The 20,716-nt window shown below is 42.8% G+C and overlaps 1 protein-coding gene and 1 long non-coding RNA gene across 2 annotated transcripts in view; both read left to right on the forward strand.

Moving 5' to 3' along the window:
* The window catches only part of LOC131443252 (uncharacterized), a 145,156-nt gene extending 140,238 nt beyond the window's left edge, over nt 1-4,918 (forward strand). Inside the window, exon 3 of the long non-coding RNA XR_009233588.1 lies at nt 4,002-4,918. This is a non-coding gene — a long non-coding RNA (uncharacterized LOC131443252). The remainder of the gene's footprint in view (nt 1-4,001) is intronic.
* A 4,591-nt stretch (nt 4,919-9,509) lies between these two features.
* On the forward strand, nt 9,510-19,642 carry dll4 (delta-like 4 (Drosophila)). Its single transcript, XM_058614394.1, has 11 exons — nt 9,510-10,108; nt 10,252-10,512; nt 10,881-10,938; nt 11,594-11,857; nt 13,986-14,046; nt 15,462-15,592; nt 15,820-15,989; nt 16,095-16,314; nt 16,772-17,510; nt 17,790-17,898; nt 18,395-19,642. The coding sequence occupies exons 1-11, from the start codon at nt 10,055-10,057 to the stop codon at nt 18,398-18,400; spliced, it is 2,073 nt and encodes a 690-aa protein (XP_058470377.1). The 5' UTR covers nt 9,510-10,054; the 3' UTR covers nt 18,401-19,642.
* Nucleotides 19,643-20,716: the final 1,074 nt, after the last annotated feature.

Here is a 20,716-nt window from a genome sequence, read left to right on the forward strand (position 1 = left end):
CGGTTTTGAAATCCGGATGAGTGATCCATTTCGTCATTGAATTCCTGAAGCTTAAAGTCGGAAAGTTTAATCCTGTGGTCTTCACTTTGTGTCTTGAATATGGCTGAGGCATTTTATGTCGGTATTAATGCAAGTAAAATGACACTAAATATATAAAAAGTAGATACACAGCATCATCAAACATTGTCTATTGTGCATTGTTGAGGCCAAAACTTGCAGAACACACTGAATAAACAATTTAAATTTGCTTGTTCTCCTCCTCTCCTACTCAACTGGCTCTCGGCCTGAAGCGGCATTTACAGTTCAGTTTGTTAAAGAAATAATCCAATCGTGTGTTTGCACAGATACACTGACTCATTTACATGTCCAGGATTGTTGGTTAACTCTGTTTGAAGGTTTCGGAGTGAAAAGAAATCTGTGACTTCAAGTAAGCCATGACCAGTTGCTGATGCAGCGCTTCCTCTGATTGCATCGTCCCGCTCTTGCTTTCACTAAACGGTGTCTTCATCTGCAGCGGTTTCTGTTTATTAGTTTTAGTGTTTGACATTTTCCCAACACAACGTCTTATACAAACAAGCCTGCTCCCAGCACGCTGCTTTAATCACAGACTCCTCGTTTAAGGTAAATACAAGTGGAGAGCCTGTCAGATAGGCATTTCACAAAACTACATTTGTGGTTTGCTAGGTATGGCATTTGAGATGTGAACGTGCACACGCATGCACAGGGTCATATGTGTGTGTTTGTGTGTGTGTGTGTCTTAGCCCCACTGAGAGCGTTATTACAAAGAGCCAATAGGAGCGAAGGACCACACTCTAGCACATCCTGTTTGACTTGACCTCAGAGGATATTCTCCTTTCCCAAGCAAACAAACCGCCAGGCTTTTGGATCGTACCAACGTCGGAGGGGAAGGGAGGGGACGGGAGCCGGGGGACGTCTCTGGTGGGGAATCAATGGGTAGGACAGAGTTTTTGCAGCACAGACAGGCCAACGAGTTGCTGATTTGCCAAAAGAGCAGAGCAGGTAAAATCTCTGGATGCTGGAGAGTTCATCAAATGAAACAAATTCAGTAGCATTATTGGTATTTTATTACAAATGTGTTTATGTTGGAGACAAAACAAGAAATAATCAAGAAATCATTGTAGCCCTAACTGCATCCAATTGGCCTCTTCTGTCTCTTGTTGGGATATTTTTTCAATTAAATGTTGCTTCTCCAGGTGACACAGTTAATGCATTGACACAAAGGTAATATCAAAAAACATCGACAAACAGGCCACTAATAGGTAGACACACATCTCAAAACGACAATTTAGTGTCAGTGGGATTCGTTAGAACTGCAGAATATCACTTTTCCATATAAACAACTGTCTGTCACATTCAAACCATTGTCAGTTGTGTTCACACAATGTCCATTAAGCCTATCAGCTCCGTACAACTCTCTGTTTTTCTCAGTATGGAGGTGTTTGGATTTCATGTCGCCCGGCAACATTCCTGCGCTGCACGCAGGAAGTGATTTGTTTTATGTCGAGAAAGACGGAAGCAACAGCAACATTGTGCTAGTAAAGTGAACAGGTTAGAGAGCGACTGAAAACACAAAAAAGCGCTCACGAAAGGTTTCATAAGTGAATTCTTCTGTTCAATTTGCTTAAGTGAAAAATCCTGTTTCCAGACAAAGGACACGGCATACGAACAATGTTACATTGTTGCTGTTCACAAAGACCAGAGGCAGATTAATAACAACAAGAATTAGCAGAAGTTATGTGCTGCAGCTTTAAGTTTAACTTCAGGGCCACGGGCTAATTATAAACCAATATTTTACCAAACCCTTCTCCATGATGTCACTTAGCCCGTTCCATCTGACACTATTGTATCACTCACACCCCGGCATTTGTTTTGCTTTACATATTAAGCAGAAAGACGTGCCCTCCACTGGCTGTATCTGATTAATCCATTATTTAGATAAGTCGCTGCTGCCCCAATCCCTTTGGTCTCCCCATGGTGTTTTCTTCAGCTCACGGTGGGCCAGCTTGGTGCTGCCGCTGCTTCTGCTGGGAGACTATTGGGATTAATGCTGTCGACTGACACTAATCTTATTGTGGTCAAAGCTTTGGAGTGTCTGTGTACACCCACTTTACTCTCACTCCCAAACACCCGCATTTGTGGCACCAATCCACTGGGACATTTATGCCCGAGGAGGGATTTTGTGTCGTGGGTTCCCTCGTTCACTTATTGATTTGATCTGACTTTGATATATGAACTCTCGAATGACTACCATTTAAGCTGCAACTGAGCACCTTGAATCCTATCAGCGTCATATATCTTTTTATATTAAAACACCCAACTCCAGCAGGGGCACTAAGGTTGGTATTGGCAGTCCTTTTTCACTCACTGCATCATAAACTACAGGATTTCTCTGTAATCTACCTGTGAACTATAGACTTGTTCCTGAGCTACAGAAATTCATTCTGAACCTTAATTATCAAAGAGCCGAGCGAGTCCTTCCATTCATATGAATGCATAATGAAAAGCTCTCTGTTCATGATGAATGAGAGTCGATGCTTTTATGGACTTCGGGGGCTGCTGTCACTATATTTAGCCTATATAGCCAGTGTTTCCATGGCTACAAGAGTTACAAAGTGTGGCAAAGGCAGCAAATTTACACAATCTATATACTCTGACATCATGTCAGCAATCACAGCATGTATGTCTATGACATGTGGATCAATTCCACCTGGAACCCATAATGCAAACCACCCTCAATTTAACATTTAGTTGCCCACACACTGCTGCAGATTTAAATGGGCTTTCCCAAAACTTTTTAACATCAAACGACAAAAAGCTACATTTAAAGTCCAAAAAACTGTATTGTCTATTTGACGTTTTCTACAATTATTGGTGTGACTAAACCTAATTTCCAGTCCTTTGACATTAAAACTGTAGTGCATTACTTATTACTACTTACTAAATATGAGCAAATGTATGTTGCATTTAAATGAGTTCAAACAATGCTGAGTCTGTGTTTCTCAGTAGGGGGGTGTTTAGTTCTTGTGTCGCCCGGTGACATTGCCCTGCTGCACACAGGAAGTTATTTGTGTTATTCGTTTGACTGAAAACACAAGGAGGCACCCACAGAAATATCAAGAATTTAATTCTACTGCTCAAAGATGGTGATTTAGCAAGCTGACTGAATACATGCACCCTGCCACTGTCCACTCCTGTGCTGCTGCTGTATACACACAAATGCTGATAGTATTGCTTGACAGAGCCCATTTTCAGAAGAAGGAACAAAAATCACCGAAAGTTCAGCACTGCAGTTTCATGACGTCCAATTTTCTGGCACAACAAAGCGTCGACTTAGACAGTTGAGGTTAATACCTAGCCTTTCTCAAATGTGACTTAAGAATGAACCTTTCAAAATACATCTGCACTCGTGGTCAACCTCTTCCAGATCATGAGCTTCTCAGAAAAGGTGAGTTTTGATAACAGCGTTGCCTTCCCTGCATTTTCACAGCACGGATAAACAGCCCTGTTGGCTCATGTTGCCAATGTTCTCGTCAAAAGGCCAGGTTAGTGCTGGTACACTGCTGTTTGTAGTAAACACTGAAAAGTCAAAGAAAGGAAAAGAAAGTTCCAAAACAGAAAAAAGAGGAGAACATCGAGTCAGACAGATGATATTTATGCTCCTAAATGAACTTCATGAAGAATTGTTTTATTGTGCGACGGGTCATCTCCGGACAGCATCTGTGACAGTAGCCATTAATCAAGAGGTACTGAAAGAGAAACATGATTGGTTTGATTTATACCATTTCATTTGTGAAAAGAAATGAGTCATCTTTATTCTGTTGACATAGTTCACATACCAAATAAAGGTTTTCAGTTTGTAGAAAACAGTTAAAGAAGCCAACACTTCTCAACTGTTTGACTTCTGCAGGTCGTTTCCTTCACCTGCAACTGCAGCAAATGAGAACTGCAGAAAGTTCTGATTGATTTTTTTCTTTTTGTAGGTCACCAGCGACTTCCTCATAGGAGCTCATAAATCTACCGCCCTACTCCGGTCTTAATGTCAACGTCACTGTCAATCTGCTGCAACATATTGGCCCGCTTCACTTAAATGGAGTTTTATATTACTTTTACGATAAAGCCCAGCTGGACTTCAAACATTAGCTGCAGTGGGGAGAGCAAATATGGCGGGGGCCTGCTGATCAATATAACAGGTGGCTCATCAGCCAGCTTAACAGGATCAGATAAATATGACTGACTTTCACAGACATGTGCCGTGTAGCACCCGCTCACTCCGCTGTCATATTCCCATAATGTGAGGACTAAATCTTTTTTTCACCTGACGTGCTTCTATTACTTACTTTTCTGTAACATGTGTCCACGTCGTGTCTGCAGCAAAGACGTGTAAAAACTGTGAGGGCTTTAAATGAATCCATGTGGCATCTGATGACGGCAGCAAAGGTCTGTTCCTTTCTTCTCTTAACCATCTGCAGACCGAAAGACTGAACATGTTACAGTTACGAGAGATGGCTTTGTACCACTCTCGCATGTCTCACAGACTGTGGCGAGTGCGGCGTTGTTTCAAACTAGTTCGACGTTCACAAAGGTTTATGAAGACATGATCGACTCAGTCAGCACCTGCCTCACCTGCTGTGGAGAAGACGTGTGTCCACATTGACGCTGACAGATCTGCAGCTGCACACAAGAGCTCTTTTGTACTGGAGGGCGATCTAGTGCGCATGCACCACTTATAACGAGAGTCGATGGGAAAGATTTTTGCGCCCCAAAGGAACAGGAAATACGTCACTTGACCGCTCACTCCCTGTAAACATTTAAACTATAGTTAAATGCAGATTACACACGGCACTCACGGTCTGTATAATGTATACCTAATTTATTAAAATTTTCATGTTTTTGTTAAATATTTATTTTATGTGATTCCTATCTTCTTCATGTGAGACAGGTGGGGCGGCACCCTAGTGCCCCCTCGTTTTCCAATATCTGATCAAGTGATTTTGATCTGCATCCTACTTTTATTGGCTCATTCCTACCGTTTAATGGAGAAATAAATGTGTGATTCTCTTGAATTGCATTAGATCTATGTTGAAATCAAATTAAAAACTGATTTATTAATTTTTTTTTATCTTTCCATTAGATATTAAGTATTTAATTTCAGTAGCCTCCAATCTGGATGACTCATTAAACTAGGTAATATAATGGGAGGCTGATGTCATGGTGGTGTTCTGGCTACATATTTAATACAGTAGCATTCTTCACATACCGTCCACCGACAACAATAGATATTCCCGTGTCCACTGTATGAGCAGTAAACCGGAACTGTTCACACTTCCTTGTCACAAGGATCGCGGTTTGGCCGAGACAACGGGCCAGAATGGTGAGAACAGGAACCATGGCGTTCTCCGCTGTCGTCCCTCAGATCTTCATCAAACAAGTGGAAAGGCATCCGTCAGGCAGACGGAGCAGTCGTAGGTGGACCTGCAGGTTTTCCCACTGCAGCGCGGAGATGAGCGGAAGCAGATGAGACGGGATGCTTTCTTCATCTTCCATGACACCCTCATATATACACACATGCAAACATCAAAGCTTTTGGACTAGGACTTGAGCCTGAACTAAAGTCTGATCAGTCAGAGCCTGCTATGTTGCTGGATAGCGAAAGTCTTTGATGCTACATCTTAATATATGCAAGGTCTCAGCCTGTGGTTCAGTCCATGGGTCCAAATAGCCTTGGTATGAGCCGCACCACAGCACTTGGTTTGTTGTAAGCTCCAGTTGTTGTCTGGCATTACATTAGAGTGCCATAATACAATGCTTTTTCAGGGAGGCGTGTTATAAATAAAACCACTGAAAGCTTTTGTTGACAGCAGCTTCATCTCTCCCTCCGCTCCTCTTTTGGAAACGTTTGTGAGTGTAGACATCCTGCAACATGTGTTTGGATTTCAGACATTTTTGATTTCATTTTTGGGCCTTTATCATTTTTTTTATACATATATATACACAGTATATATAAATATATATATATATATATATATATATATATATATATATATATATATATATATACTGTATATATATGTATATATATATATATATGTAAAGGTTTGACAAAATGCTTTTAGTGGATGAATGACATAAAGCAATATGTGAGATGTGTATGTAGCATCTGACAGCTGGTAAGTTTTACATGACATGAGAGAAAAACTAACTCCGCCTATCACCCTGTGTCAGCTGAAATTGGCACAGCACCCCCCACGACCCTCATGTGGAGGTAGAAGATGAATGGATAGAGAAAAAACTAATTATTGTGTTAAAACTTGACTTATAAAATACACATAAATAAATAAATACACTGAATTTAATTTCTAATTTGAAATAACACACTTTACATACACTACATTGTGTTCACTCAGACCAGAGACAGACTCAAGCTGGCCTGACCTGGTCTGCACATGTGTTCCTACTGTAAACTACCTGGAACAAATATCAAAATTCAGTGCAGTACATATTTTTCTTTTGAATTTTCGAGTTGATGCGTTGTCAGCTTCAAGAAATTGATAAATGTGAAGGTATTTTAACATCTAACAGATATATCTATCTATCTATCTATCTGTTACCTATCAGTGTAGTCTGCCTGCAGTCTGTGTCAAAAACTACAGAACTGATTTTCACAGTAATTGTGTGGAGGTGAATGGTGTGACCCAGCAAAGGACCCATGACATTTTGGATCTGATCAAGAGGGTGAAAACAAGTGCTTTAACATTGTGTGATATAAGCTAGGGCAAATGACATGCTCTCTGAACACTTAGAGAATGAATAATGAAACACTTGTCATCCCAAATGTGATTATTTCTGGCTCTGGCCTTGTATTTAAGGAGTTTTAGTGCTGTTTAAAGCGTGATTCTGCATCAGTGAAGTTTTTATGATCGCGATATATAAGTCGTGTAATGATTTGTTTTTTTGCTCACATGTTAATCAGCGTTCCTCACTGTGAGGAGAGCTCTGTGTTATCAGCAGCTCTCACCTGCTTAACCTACTATAAACTGCAATCGCCACCTTTTTTATGGCAGGTTCATGATAGCCAGTCTGGGGCATGACGCTATAAAAAGGAGATAAGATGGGTAACACTCGCCATCAGGAACCATTATCGGAAAGATAATGACAGCAAACATGGAATCACAACTCAAATCACTCATCCCGTGTAAGAAAAACAAACACATTAAGAACAAATGAAAAATGTTGCTCTTTTAGTGCAAGAGTGAACCATTTAATACAGTTAATCCAAACCTGGAATCTGAAATCTTCTGACAGATCACTTCATTAAATCACAAAGAATCAGCGTCAAGGCAATGTCAACATGTAACAGAATTAGCAGCCGAGGGCATATAGACACATGGCATTCAGGCCGGCATAGCCAATGCCATTGTGTCTCCGTGGACCCATTGGAGACACAACAGGTGTGTCAATATGACAAGCACTCAACCAATCCACTACGTCTGGCTCCTATAAACACTGAATAAATATAGACGCTCTCTGTTTTCACTCTCAGCGGCGCACAGCTTCCATACGACAACAGCAAACCAGAACGCAAACATTCAGCACAAACATCCAGAGACCATTCAGAGTTCAAAGAGTCCCTCAAAAAACAATCCATTTCACGTGAACTTTTCGTGCGCAACATTCATTAGGGATGAGAAAATACACAACGTGCGGGAAGAACGTGGTAGTTTGTTTGTCCACTTAAACTTTGTGCTTGTTATTTATACAAATTAACAGTTGTACATTTGTCAAAATGCAAACCTCAAGCAGGTCATGTATAGGACATATACTGAGTAGATAGATAGATAGATAGATAGATAGATACTCTTATTGAATCCTCACCCAGCCTTAGTTCAGCAGTAATTGAAATTACAGCATATTAATTTCTCAATATTTTGGTACTAATTAATGTCTTCAGTGACCCTGTTGTCACACCACGCTGACGCCTGCTGTGTCCTTAATGTGGACTAATTATGACATGTATGAGCGTTAAGTTGTGTGATGTTTCAGCGTCCACAAACACGGGAAACAGCATACTGTAGACTGACTCTGACTGTTATTACTGGATTACTGTAGTTCCCTTTCACACAAATGCACGAGCTGATGCCAAACTGACTGGAGATGAACAGGTTGGAGAAAACTGGCTCGCGCTCTCCGTGAACAGACGACAGAAACCGGTGCGTTGCGCTGCCAGTCTCCCACCAGATGGTAAATCAGAAAGACACGGGCGATCAAGTAACAGATACTTACAACCAGTCACGTGATCCAAAATAAACCCAAATGAAAAAATGGGTTTATTTGTTTATCTCTGTAGATCTTAACACACCCTTCATTCGTTGGATGTTGGATTTTGGGGACTTTCACAATTAATTAATAAGGTTCATACAATGCTTCAGTTAAATTGGGTGGTTGTTTTATAGGTTATTTTTTGTTAATTGACACCTTTTAGTTCTATGAAATCCTTACATTTCAGGCCATTGTTTACCTTGCGGTCCACTGGCACACGGGCTGCGCGCGTGCTCTGCGTCATTCCTATTGTTGTTAAAGGTCACGAGCCATAATCAGGAGATAGAATCAACCACTTCTACTGATGCAGGTGATGCGTTAGTGTGTGTGTGTGTGTGTGTGTGTGAGAGAGTGTGTGAGAGAGAGCTCATTTACATACAGCTGAATAGTTATATGTCTCCTGTCCCGCACTTTACACCCGCATGAGGGCGAGAGAGGGACACGTGCCGCAACAATAGGAGACACGCTGCCACTAAACTGTAAAACGCACGGGTGGGCATGAAGCGGCACACGCCGCCAACAAGATGAAACACACTCACGACACAACGTCTTACATCAGTGAATGTGAGTGGCTATATATGCCCGGGATCACGACATCATTGTAACCCATCATTTATGATTTTAGACTATAATTGTTTTGTTTTTTTAACAATTAAAATAATGTATACTGTTCTATTTCTTATGTTTGCCCTGGATTCCAGTTGCTTCTAAACGAGAAGACATTAAATAAAGTCACCTGAAATAATAAATATTGGTGAGATTGTTTCTTTAAGTGATGTTATATTATGTGTGATGCAGCCCTGACATCATTTATGACCCCACTGACTGACTGAGAGTGAGGGGATCTGAGAGGAAGCCGTGGTGCGCACTGCTCCACAACCAGTGGGGGCTAATTAGGCGTGCAATTGAGTGGAACCAAGGGCAAATGGGTGCGTGGGGGTAAGACAGTGATTGAATTCCTGCTTTTCCCCAACTTTCAGCTCCCCCTTCATTGTCCTCACTCACTGTCCATACAATGTGTGAATGTGTGTCCGGCGTATTGTGCGCTAAAAATAAGTCAACAGATGTTGGGGCTTGTTAATAATCGCACAGTATCCACGGTGGTCAGTCAGTCAGCACCGTGCCAGTGGGTATTAAATCTGGATAATTGTTGTTGGGTTGGAAGGGAAGGGGGTTGACTGTGCGGAGTGGGCGGTGTCACTGCCTTGACTGACAGTTTATGTAATGAGCCGCGCAGTGCAAGTCTATATATCTGGGAGGAGACACACTACGGTTCATTCACTAGTAATAAGGCGAGTGATGAACGTCCGTGGCGCACTGACGCACCTACTTCAGCACCAAAACAAGCACTGAGCCGCGCGCGCACAGCGGAGTGACCATTGTGGAGTACAGTACCATGCAAGGAGAGGACGCCTGCTGACAGACGGACAGAGAGACAGACAGACAGAGAGACAGGCGGACGCACGGCTGTGGATATTAGTCTTCCCTCACCTTTGGATAACTTGGAGATTGGAGGCGCTTTCTCTGGACGCTTTTGACGCACAGCAACGAGGAGCTACGGGAGAACTCCCCCGTTAAGGATTTACTTGTTTTTAGATTTTGTCCCCCCTGCTGTTTCCCCCGATTTGTTTACCTCTGTGTAAAAACACTTTGGAATAGAAAGCTTCTGCTGTGTTTTTTTGGCTGGTGACGCGGCTGCCCTGGAGAAGCGAGAAGGATGGCAGCTTGGTTCACCTTTACCATTGCGTTCAGCACCACGTTGATAACACAGGTATGGAGGAGGATAATGCATCTTCTTGGTGATCCAATGAAAACAAACGGAGAGCTGTAGTTATTTCCAGTTGTTTTATTTTCTCTGACATAATAAGATCAAATATAACCGATTCCTAAATTATGTTATTTTTTCTTTTGTAGGTGTTTGGATCCGGAGTTTTTGAGCTGGATCTGCACGAATTTAAAAACCACAAAGGTTTGCTGGCTAGCGGGAGCGCGTGCAAGCCCAACTGCAGGACTTATTTCAGAATTTGCTTGAAGAACTATCAGGCTGTGGTCTCGCCAGGTGACTGCATCTTTGGAAGTACAATGACACCAGTGCTGGGGACAAACTCTTTCAGCGCCAAGGACAGTGGCACTTTACCAAGACCGATTCAGATACCGTTCGACTTTGGGTGGCCGGTAAGAGCGTGGTGCATCCACTTTAATTGTTTTTATTCCAGTGACTGCTGCTGCTTCTGCTGCTGCTGCTGTGTTGTTTTCAGGAAACTGCTGTGCATTTTGGGAGCGCACCGGTTATTGGTCAGCTCATCTAATCCACACCACTATCTAATAATCTGTGGACAAACAGATTGCACTACGTCGTTCATTTAAAATACAAAAGCCACACTGTGCAGCACTGTGGCCTTCAGTGCAATTTACATTTATTTAAAAAAGCATGAAATAGTCTGCTATTTAATACACCAGATAATAAATCTGTATGATTTAGCTCTTAATTAATGTTGTAACATAAAATAATAATTAATTATCTACATGTGTTTTCTCCACAGGGGTCATTTTCATTAATAATTGAAGCCTGGCATTCACCTTATGGAAACCTACCTGTAGGTAAGTGCAGCATTTTTTTACCACAGGAGGGAGCTCTGTCTGTACATTTAACTCATGAGGCTGTGCAACTACATTTTCTTTTGCTCACACACTCAAACAAAATAATCAAAGATTGCACTGGTAAAAGTTGCTTTTCGTCATTCAACAAGTTCCTCACTGCCACTTATTTATTTGTTGGTAATTTCACACATTTTCATGCCTATTCACCCCGTTATTATGAACTTCAGAACACCTTTTTCATTCTTATACCCAATACAATTGAACTTCCTCTAGTTTATTTTTGGCGTGGGAAAGAGCTGTGGGCTTTGGTGAGAATATGCAATGCCTGCCAAAAACCCCTGACTACATCTTCCTGTATTTTACACCTTACTCTGTTCCGCCCTTTGGAAGAGGGGACTGGGCCTGGGAATGTTTTTGCTGACGGAAAGAAAGAGGAAATTTCAACCTGAGTTTATCTTTCATCTAAGCTGAATGGGATTTGATAAGGGATGCAGCTTGGTACTGGGCAGATTATTAAAGCGAAAGCGGATGACTTTTGAACCCACGGCCATTTATGATGCCATTCTTAACAAAGAAATATAATCAGGTTGCAAGCTTGGATGTCCTTCATTAATCCTGATTCTCCCCCTCCTCCTTGTCTCTCTTCCTCTTTCAGATACCAACAACACAGACTTTTTGATTAGCTTTTTTGCCGTCCAACGACAGCTAGGTGTTGGGACTGACTGGGCTCAGTATACGCAGAGTGGGAAGCAGACAGAGCTGAGGTATTCATACCGCTTAATCTGCAACGACAGTTACTACGGCGAAAGTTGTTCCATGAAATGCACGCCAAGGGACGACCGTTTTGGCCACTACACTTGCACCCGCGATGGGCAGTTATCCTGTCTGCCCGGCTGGAAAGGGATATACTGCGAAGAACGTAAGCAACTAAAAAATTCTTAATTTTAAAGTTGATTAGCTGTGTGGTTTGGCCCTCTTCATGTCTGACTATAAATACTGGAGCTTTGTGCTTCAGTCTTGGCACGTGTGATCGTGTTTGTGTGTTTTTTAACAAGCTGGAGATACGCAGGTGTTTGCAAAATGGGTTATAAATAATACAGGCTGTTCTGAAGCTCGACACAATAAGAACCCTTTGTATAGTTTGTGTGGATAATCCGTACTTTAAAGTGTTGCATTACCTGTGCAAGGCCATGATGATCCCGCCTCCACATGGTGCGTGACCTTTAATCTTCATTAGGCTCCTGAAAAGAAAAAGTCTGTGTGAGAATTACAGTTGACGTGTTAGACACAGGTCATCATCACTAAGGCCACACGTCAAGATGTCTGTCTGATAGGCAATTTTGGTTCGGTATGCATATTTTAGGGATATCTGCCACATGTAATTTGTAATCATATAATTCTGATGTGTAATTGCTCACTGGTTTGTGAACACTCATTGAATCAGGGGACACACGGCTTAGCATGACAACAGACACTTTATACTTGTGCAAACCCGCTTGGCCTCACAGACCATCAGTTCCGTGCTTTGGACGGCACTGAATGGGCCTGTAAAGGGGCCCGGTGCCATTTGGCTCCACAATAACCAAGGGCCCTTTTCACCAAAACAAATTAATCAAAGAGTAGATTGGAAGGAGGCACCGTGAGAGTAATAGTTACCATGTGCTGGATATGTGACCACATGGGTGACAGTGGATCTGTTATCCATGTCACTTGGTGGTGAAAGAGAAATTGGCATGTGCTATTTCCACCGTGGCGCCAAATTCTAACCAGATGGGCTCACGTGTCGCAATTACAGACACATCAATCGTTGGTGACTACAGAAAATATACATGAGAAAGATAGATTGGACATATCTTTCAGACACTATAATTTCTCTTCTCACTCACACTCCCATACATCAGTTTAAACAAGCCTTGTTATTTGGGCCTAGTATACATTTTTGGAAGGTTTTAAGCACAGTGCAGCAGACACACACTTGTGTTTTTTAGATAAGCATAGTAATCAAAATAGTTGCAATTATGTTTGAAATAAATGGGCAGTAGCAGTTTTTGTTTTTTTTACCTGAGATCCATAACTGAACTAAATGCTACTTAGAGGGCTTGTGCAGCGTAAAACAGCATGTGAAAAAACTTTTATATATATTTGCATTTTTAAACATGCAGTGACAATAAAGATATTCTATTTCTAAACACAGCTGTTAATTATAATAAGTGAGTATGAAACTTTTGTTTACGAAAAAATTCGCTTTTCTACCTTAAGGGGCTACTGTACCGCGCGTGCCCGGTAACATAATCCGGCGGGGGGGGGGGTGCGGAGGGGCGCGGGCATTGATAGGAGGAGCTCGGGCGACTGCACGCGCCAAGGTTAATCGCGGCATTATTATCCGCCACGCGCCACCGATATTTAGTCGCATCCATTGTTGGGCGCGCGTTAGTGGCAGCTGCAAATATGGTTGTGGCAGACCACAAACAACAATAGTGGCAGCTGTCTGCTATTGAGAGCAAGCATCTGTTCTGGACTAAACCGGCCGCTTACCGTCAGCCGCATGAAATGCTGCCCGCCTGCGAATCAGTGTCACACAAGACCGGTGCACTTTTAACAGGACAAACAAACCCCTGCGTGCACCGAGGCAGCTGTGGGTGTGTCAGACAGGTTGAGATCAAACGGATTCTGCAGAGGAAAGTCCACTTCCACACGGACTGAGGCTGTTAGAACGACTGTGGGTTACTTTTAAACAGTCTTCCGTCTAATATTTCTACTGCTATGTATAGCCATTTGAAACCTGAGGAAATGTTACTGATTGTTAAAGGTACAGTGTGTAAAATGCAGCAACATGTTACAGCTGAATGTCCATCACCTCTCCCCTCCCTTCAAACCTATGTCTTAAATTAGGGTCAACACTCAAAAAGTTGTGAAGTGTGTCCACTTTCTGCCAAAGGAAAATGATTTCACAAACTTTTACACACTTTAAGTGTGTGCCACACTGTGCCAACAGGTGGGCATCGGCAGCAGACTCATGCGTGTTTGTCTTTTTCTCTTTTCCTCAGCGATCTGTCTAGAGGGCTGCAGCGAGAGGAACGGAAACTGCTCCAGACCCGGCGAGTGTGTGTGAGTATGAAGACATTTTACGTATTGAAATGTGACTTGAGAAAGAAACACATATGGATCCATGTGGGAAAACTCTATTTGTGTTGCTCCAAACTCCATTTTCAAGTTCTCCTACTGTGTGTGTCTATGCACAGTTATGTAGAGCGGGATATTATATCATGTGACGGTTCACATCGGCTCGTCTTATGCCCACATCATTCATCAGACGAGGTTAAAAGTCGCTAAATCAACAAAACATCAGTCTGTGCCTGCGTCACTTCTCCACCTCCCATGCCCCCCCCCCCCTCCACCTTGTCACTAGCCCTTCTCATTCACTCACTCACTCACTCACCAGCAGAGATAATTCACTCACTCACTCTCACACACACACACTGTGAGAAAGTCCTCTTGAATCCTACTTTGCCCTCCTTTTTAGACATAAATCCACCATTCCCACCACTTAAACTGACCCAAATTGAGGTTAAACCCTGTAGATGGATACCCAACACCGTAAAGCTGCTCCCATGTCTCTGCTCACTCAGCAGAAAATGTTGGAGCCTTTAAAGCACATCTTAAGTCCCACAGTCTCTCGGCTTGACATGGTTGTGGGCAGAAATAGATATGTCCATGGGAAACAATAATAGAAAAGCTGTTTGGCTCGCTGCCAGAATTCTTTCACATTTACATTGTCAAGTGATCGTTTGCGCCTACTCTCTGCTCACCTCCACGATTGGTTGGCGCCCGACACTTACCTCTGTTTATTCTGTTTGTGATGTAGACACAGAGCTGACATCATGCGTCCCAATATTTTCCCACCAAACAATATTGTTTATAATAACCGATGTGTAGTGATGTAATAAGGTGGTGGAAAAAACTAAATCCGCCATGGTTGATGCATGACTTCACACTCAGCCTTCAGGAAAAAAACCCCCCGAAAGTTTCACTTTTACCTTGCCGAGCAGCACATTCCACTGATTTATACGCTTGTATACAACTGTGGTGACTCTATTAGTGTTATATTATACATCATAAATAATCCAGTATAGACCCAAGGGACGTTGTGTGCTCTATAATTCATTATTTATTTCTGTTTTACTTTACATTACAGTACAGTGACAGCATGGTAAAAGTATATAGTAACAATTTGTAATATAATTTTCCAGCAGTGTAATTACAATGTAAACTTCACTGTAATACCATGTTATTTCCAATGTAACATCCAAGTAATGATTCCACTATTACTATACTCTGTGTAATACCTTCAGAAAATGTTTGTGAATCAAAAATGATATAGAAATAATATAATATGATGTATCTAGTATTATTTATTATTGCTCTCTTATTACTGTACTGCACTATGAAGTATTGTCATATTATTACTTGTTTGTTTATGTATTTATATGACTAACGGGGGGAAATGTCTTGTCGTTTTGCAGCTGCAGAGATGGCTGGCAGGGCACATTCTGTGACGAGTGTAAGAAGTACCCGGCCTGTAAGCACGGTACCTGCCAGCTGCCATGGCAATGCAACTGTCAGGAGGGCTGGGGAGGCCTATTATGTGACCAAGGTACACCACACGACTTGGACCACTGCTGTTGTTCCTCTTGAAAAGATCTTCTCACATTACTTGTACACCGTTTTCATTTGAATTAACTGGAAAGCATTAGTAAATGAGCTTTTCTCTGAAGTGTTCCACGGTATGTGTTTACACACATCCGGGGGAGATCTTTCTTTTTCTTTTTTCCTCCCTTTGCGGGCTCTCTTGTAAACAAACACTCTCCCTCTCTCCTCCAGATCTCAACTTCTGCACCCATCACCATCCTTGCGTGAATGGCGCCACCTGTATGAACACAGGCCAGGGAAGCTATACATGCACATGCCTGCCAGGGTTCACAGGGGTCAACTGTGAGCTGGAGATGCAGGAGTGTGACAGCAACCCCTGCAGGAACGGAGGGATATGCACAGTAAGCTGAGACTGATTGATATATATATATTTTTTTTTTATATACTCACTGTTTTCTATTTTTGACTGGCTAACATGTTTTCCCTCTTTCTTTCTGTTTCCCCAGAATTTGGAGAGCAGCTACATGTGCTCATGTCCTCAGGGTTTTGAGGGCTCCCACTGTGAACACAGCCTGCTTACATGTGCCGATTCCCCCTGCTTCCACAGTGGCAAGTGCTGGGAGAAGGACAATGGCCGCAGCTACATGTGCGAGTGTCCCCGTGGTTACACCGGACTCAACTGTGAGAAGAGAGTGGACAAGTGCACGTCGCTTCCCTGTGCTAATGGTACGGCCTTCCTCCCCTCTTTGCCCCCCCCCTCTGAACTTCCCCTCACTTTGTCTCCCCCCTTCAAATTCCTGCAACTGGAAGCAGTGTGGAACAACAGGAATTGGTGGGAACTTGGTGTCTATTGTCCTCCGTATAAACACTCGGTAGCTCAGAGCAGCAGCTTGTAAATGTCACCACAGCTCGCCGTGGTTGTTGATGAAAGGGGACAAAATTTCCAGTGCAGCTCGATTTCTGTCTTGTTGTAAACATGGATGGCTCTGGGATTGTTCTGCGCTGGGAGAACAATACACATTCGAGCACACAATCTCTGCGGTCACATTGTGGACTCGATTTGAGATGTGAGACCTAAAAAGGGCCTCGTGGGAAGGTTCATGAAAAAGATGTTTCATATAACCTGTGTGCTTTTCTGTACCATTTGAAAACCTGTACTAACTGAGCACCTCCTCTTCTGCAGGTGGTCTCTGTCTGATCCATAACAGCATGCGAATGTGCAGCTGCCGAGCAGGATTTACAGGCCAGCGTTGTGAAATCAACATCAATGAGTGCGCCGGAAACCCCTGCCTCAATGGAGGCACCTGCCAAGACCGAATCAACGACTACTCCTGCACCTGTCCTGCAGGTTATGGTGGACGAAACTGTGACAGAGTCCTGGATGAGTGTTCCCTACACCCTTGCCTCAACGGGGGCATTTGCACTGGCGGTGGTGGGCCAGGCAAACCTCCTGCTACCTGCATCTGCAACCCTGAATACACTGGGCCCCGCTGTGAGTCCTTCGCCGCCGTAACTTCTCCTGTCACCAACCGAGACATCCAAGATGGCTTCCAGTGGGCGGCGATTTCTCTGGCTGTGGGGTTGGTGGCGTTGCTGGTGCTGTTGTGCATGGTGGGCCTGGCTTTGCGGCACATCCACAGGCAAGCCCAGAGGGAGACAGGAGACGCAGAGACTATGAATAATCTGTCCAATTTCCAGAGGGATAACGTGATCCCAGCGTCGCAGCTGAAAAACACCAACCAGAAAATCGGCCTGGAGGTGGACTGTGATTCCGAGAAATCGAACTTTATCCATAAAAACTATCACTTGGACTCGTACAACTCAAAATCAAAGGAGTTCAAGGATGAAAAGTCACAAGAAGATAAAAGTCTTATTTATGACAAGTGTTTAGAAGATAAAATGCCCTTAAGTAGAATGTACAGGTAAGAAAAAAACACCTTTTTTTTTTTACATTACATACACATTTATGTTGTGATAGCAAAGATGAGTACTAGGAAGTGTCTCCATTAAATGTGTCTATAGAGTAAATATGGAGGCCCGTAAACTTTATCTTTTTATATGATTGCTTTCCTACAGACCGCCCAGTACTTTTTGCTGCCTCACTGTGTGTGTGTGTGTGTGTGCGCGTGTATGTACCTAATGCATAGCACTGCCAGATGCTTCACGTTTGTGTTAACATAAAGTGTGATTTGTGTTTGCAGTGAAAAGCCAGAGTGTAGGATATCAACAATATGTTCCTCAAGAGACTCCATGTACCAGTCGGTATTTGTTATAGCAGAGGAACGGAGGGAATGCGTCATAGCAACTGAGGTAAGCCAAAAAAGAAAAAAAAGACGTGGGGGGGGGGAGAATCATATTTTTATCTGCATTTCTGCACAAATCCGTCATTTTTGTCCCAAGTGCACTTTCCCTTACAAGCGCACCGACCTTTACGATATGGGATGATGCTATTTTGAGAAAGACTGTGGTGTGGTGTTTGGACCACAGCTGGGAATAGCGCCGATCGCTTCACTCACTGGTTTCTGTAAATTACACTGGCTGATCTTTATCTTGGCCATGTGATGAACCAAAGTCAGAGAACCTCTGCTGTTTCCTCAAATGTTTGGCTCAACTTGGTCTCCAAGGTGCTACATTTTACTGCTGTGGCATTTCATGGAATTTTTAGGAGTTTTACTTCCAAGCAAATTGCTCTTGATGGTGACACTAAAGCATGAGAGATAACGGTTTGGAAAAATGCTGTAAAAACATCATTTTAGCCATTGCGGTATTTTAAATAATAGTTTTTTCCCCCTCTTTTTTTCCACAGGTATAAACTGTGAGGGATCTGAAAGCAAGGGGACGAAGGAAAAAGATACAATCGAGGAACACAATACAGAACAGAACACAATATTCTGGATTGTTTACAAATGCCGAGAAGAGACTGGAGATTGTTTTAGATGTCCACTGCTGCTCTGGAACACTTGAGAACTGGAAAGGGCAGAAAAACTCTGCTCCGCAAAAACAGAACAGGACTGAGAAACTCTATGTTGACCGAGTGTGTGTATGCAAAAACATGTACAGTGAAGGACCTCTCTCTCTTAGTTGTGACAATGGTTGAACGGAGTGGCGGAAAAAGACTGACGACACGACGTGTGAAGACTAACAGAGCATCGGGAAAAATATTAATTTATAAATTCAGCCATCCTGGACAGTAAAATGAGGCGCAGGTGGATGATTGCCCCTCATACCAGCCTTGTGTGATAATCATGATGACTTTGACAGCCAACCAATCAGTTAAAATGGTGCCTAATATGAGATGTGAACGCCCCCCCACCCCAAACCAACCACCGCACCACCCCGCACACATGCGCACACACTCCTGCCAGCTTCGCCTGCTATGCAAGACTCAGGGTCGAGACGAGTGCACTCGCCCACCGTCACAATCCAACCTCACAAACACTGAGAGCTATGAATGTCTGAAACTAATCTTCAACAGTCAATCACGTGAAAATGACTGGTTGGATTTTTCCATGCAATGGTGAAGATTGTATGCAGCCCAAATTCACTAGAAGCCTTAAATGCAGGGGTTAGAATGCTAAATTTGTGCCCTTTTCTGTCCTTGGATCAAAAAAAAAAAAAACAACAGCGGGGGGGAACAAAAAAACCCTTTTCAATCAACAGCGATTTGAAGACAAAACAAGAACAACAAGAACAAGAACGCAATAGCCACTGCTGTGCCAGCAAGATCCAAAAGAAGGGAAAAGTGTGCATAGAAATGCATTTTTATGCAACCCAATGGAGAAAAACAAAGCGGAAAGACTGTCACGCCACTGCCTGCCTATACGTTTCAAAACTACAGAACCAATAATGTAATTTTTTAAAATTATTATTTCCAGAGTTTAATTTAATGACACACTGCTCTTTATATGTTTTATAATATTATTTTGTATATAATGCATATTTATAAGGACCAAACTTCTGAAGAATAAAACTTCCTTGGAAATTGTTTTTAATTTGATGTCAGTAAAAGAAAATTATTTTTGAGGTGTTTTTAAATAATGAAATTGAGTACAAATGATGATCAAGTGTGTCTTGTATTTCTTTTTCGATCTTGACGTACTACAAGAGGAGGCTTGAATGACGTCTTGTACTCTGTATTTACACAAGTGAGTGGGTTTGTGAGTATGAAATCGAGCCACTATACCACATTTACACACTGTATATTATACAGTGTGTAATGTTTTGTTTTTGTGGTAGAGACTGTGACATCTCTACCTCGAGTAATTCCTGGAAACGCCTTTGGCTCCCACTCCGCTCACCCACCCACCCCTTCGTCCTCTCTCTGGCCCTAAATTGGCTTGAAATTCAAATCCGTTTCCACGGATACCACCCCCTCAAGCTGGAAATGGCGAAACAAAGCCAGGCGCAGGGCAAAGGGGAACACCCCCACCTCACCACCCCTCATAATGCTCGCACGCGTCTGCTCACACACACACACATACATATGTACACACACCGCCAATCAAACAGATGCCGTGGGGGAGCACAGAGTGAATCTGTAGTGCCATAAAAACAGCAGCATATGCTCGGCCTCTTGGCCCATGTGCATGACACACACAGAGTGCACAAAGCCCCACCCAATACAAAAAAAAAAAAAACACACTCAAGCACTTACAGGCTCCCCAACTGCCTGCCTACCCTTCAGGGTTAAGAGCAATATTTCAATGCCCAGTTCTGTACCACCCACTCCTGCAGACAAAGCTGTGGAGAAGAAGAGGTCTGGCACTGGGGCCTTCAGAGGAGGGAGGAGAAACCAGATGGGGGGCCAGTCGATCTGCTATGAATCCATATAAATAAATAGATCTCCCTTTTTTTTTTTTAAGCAAAGTTGAGTTTGTCAAAGCAATCCGGTCGATCTCTCTGCCCTTTGCCCCTTCTTGTCGTCCTGTAAAACACTGCTGTCTTGTCAGCGACGTTGCCCGTCTGGACTCGTCTTCCAGCACATTTTGAAACCCACTTTTCTGTTGTGGCCAAATCTCGTCCACATTATCAGACCCTCTCCTGCCTTCAATTAACAGGAATCTCGCAAGGGTCAACACCCCCTAATCAGGAGCAATCAACACTCATCAGAGAATCTGGATGGCTTTTC

This window comes from Solea solea, chromosome 17 (assembly GCF_958295425.1).
Source record: "Solea solea chromosome 17, fSolSol10.1, whole genome shotgun sequence".
Lineage (NCBI taxonomy): Eukaryota > Metazoa > Chordata > Actinopteri > Pleuronectiformes > Soleidae > Solea > Solea solea.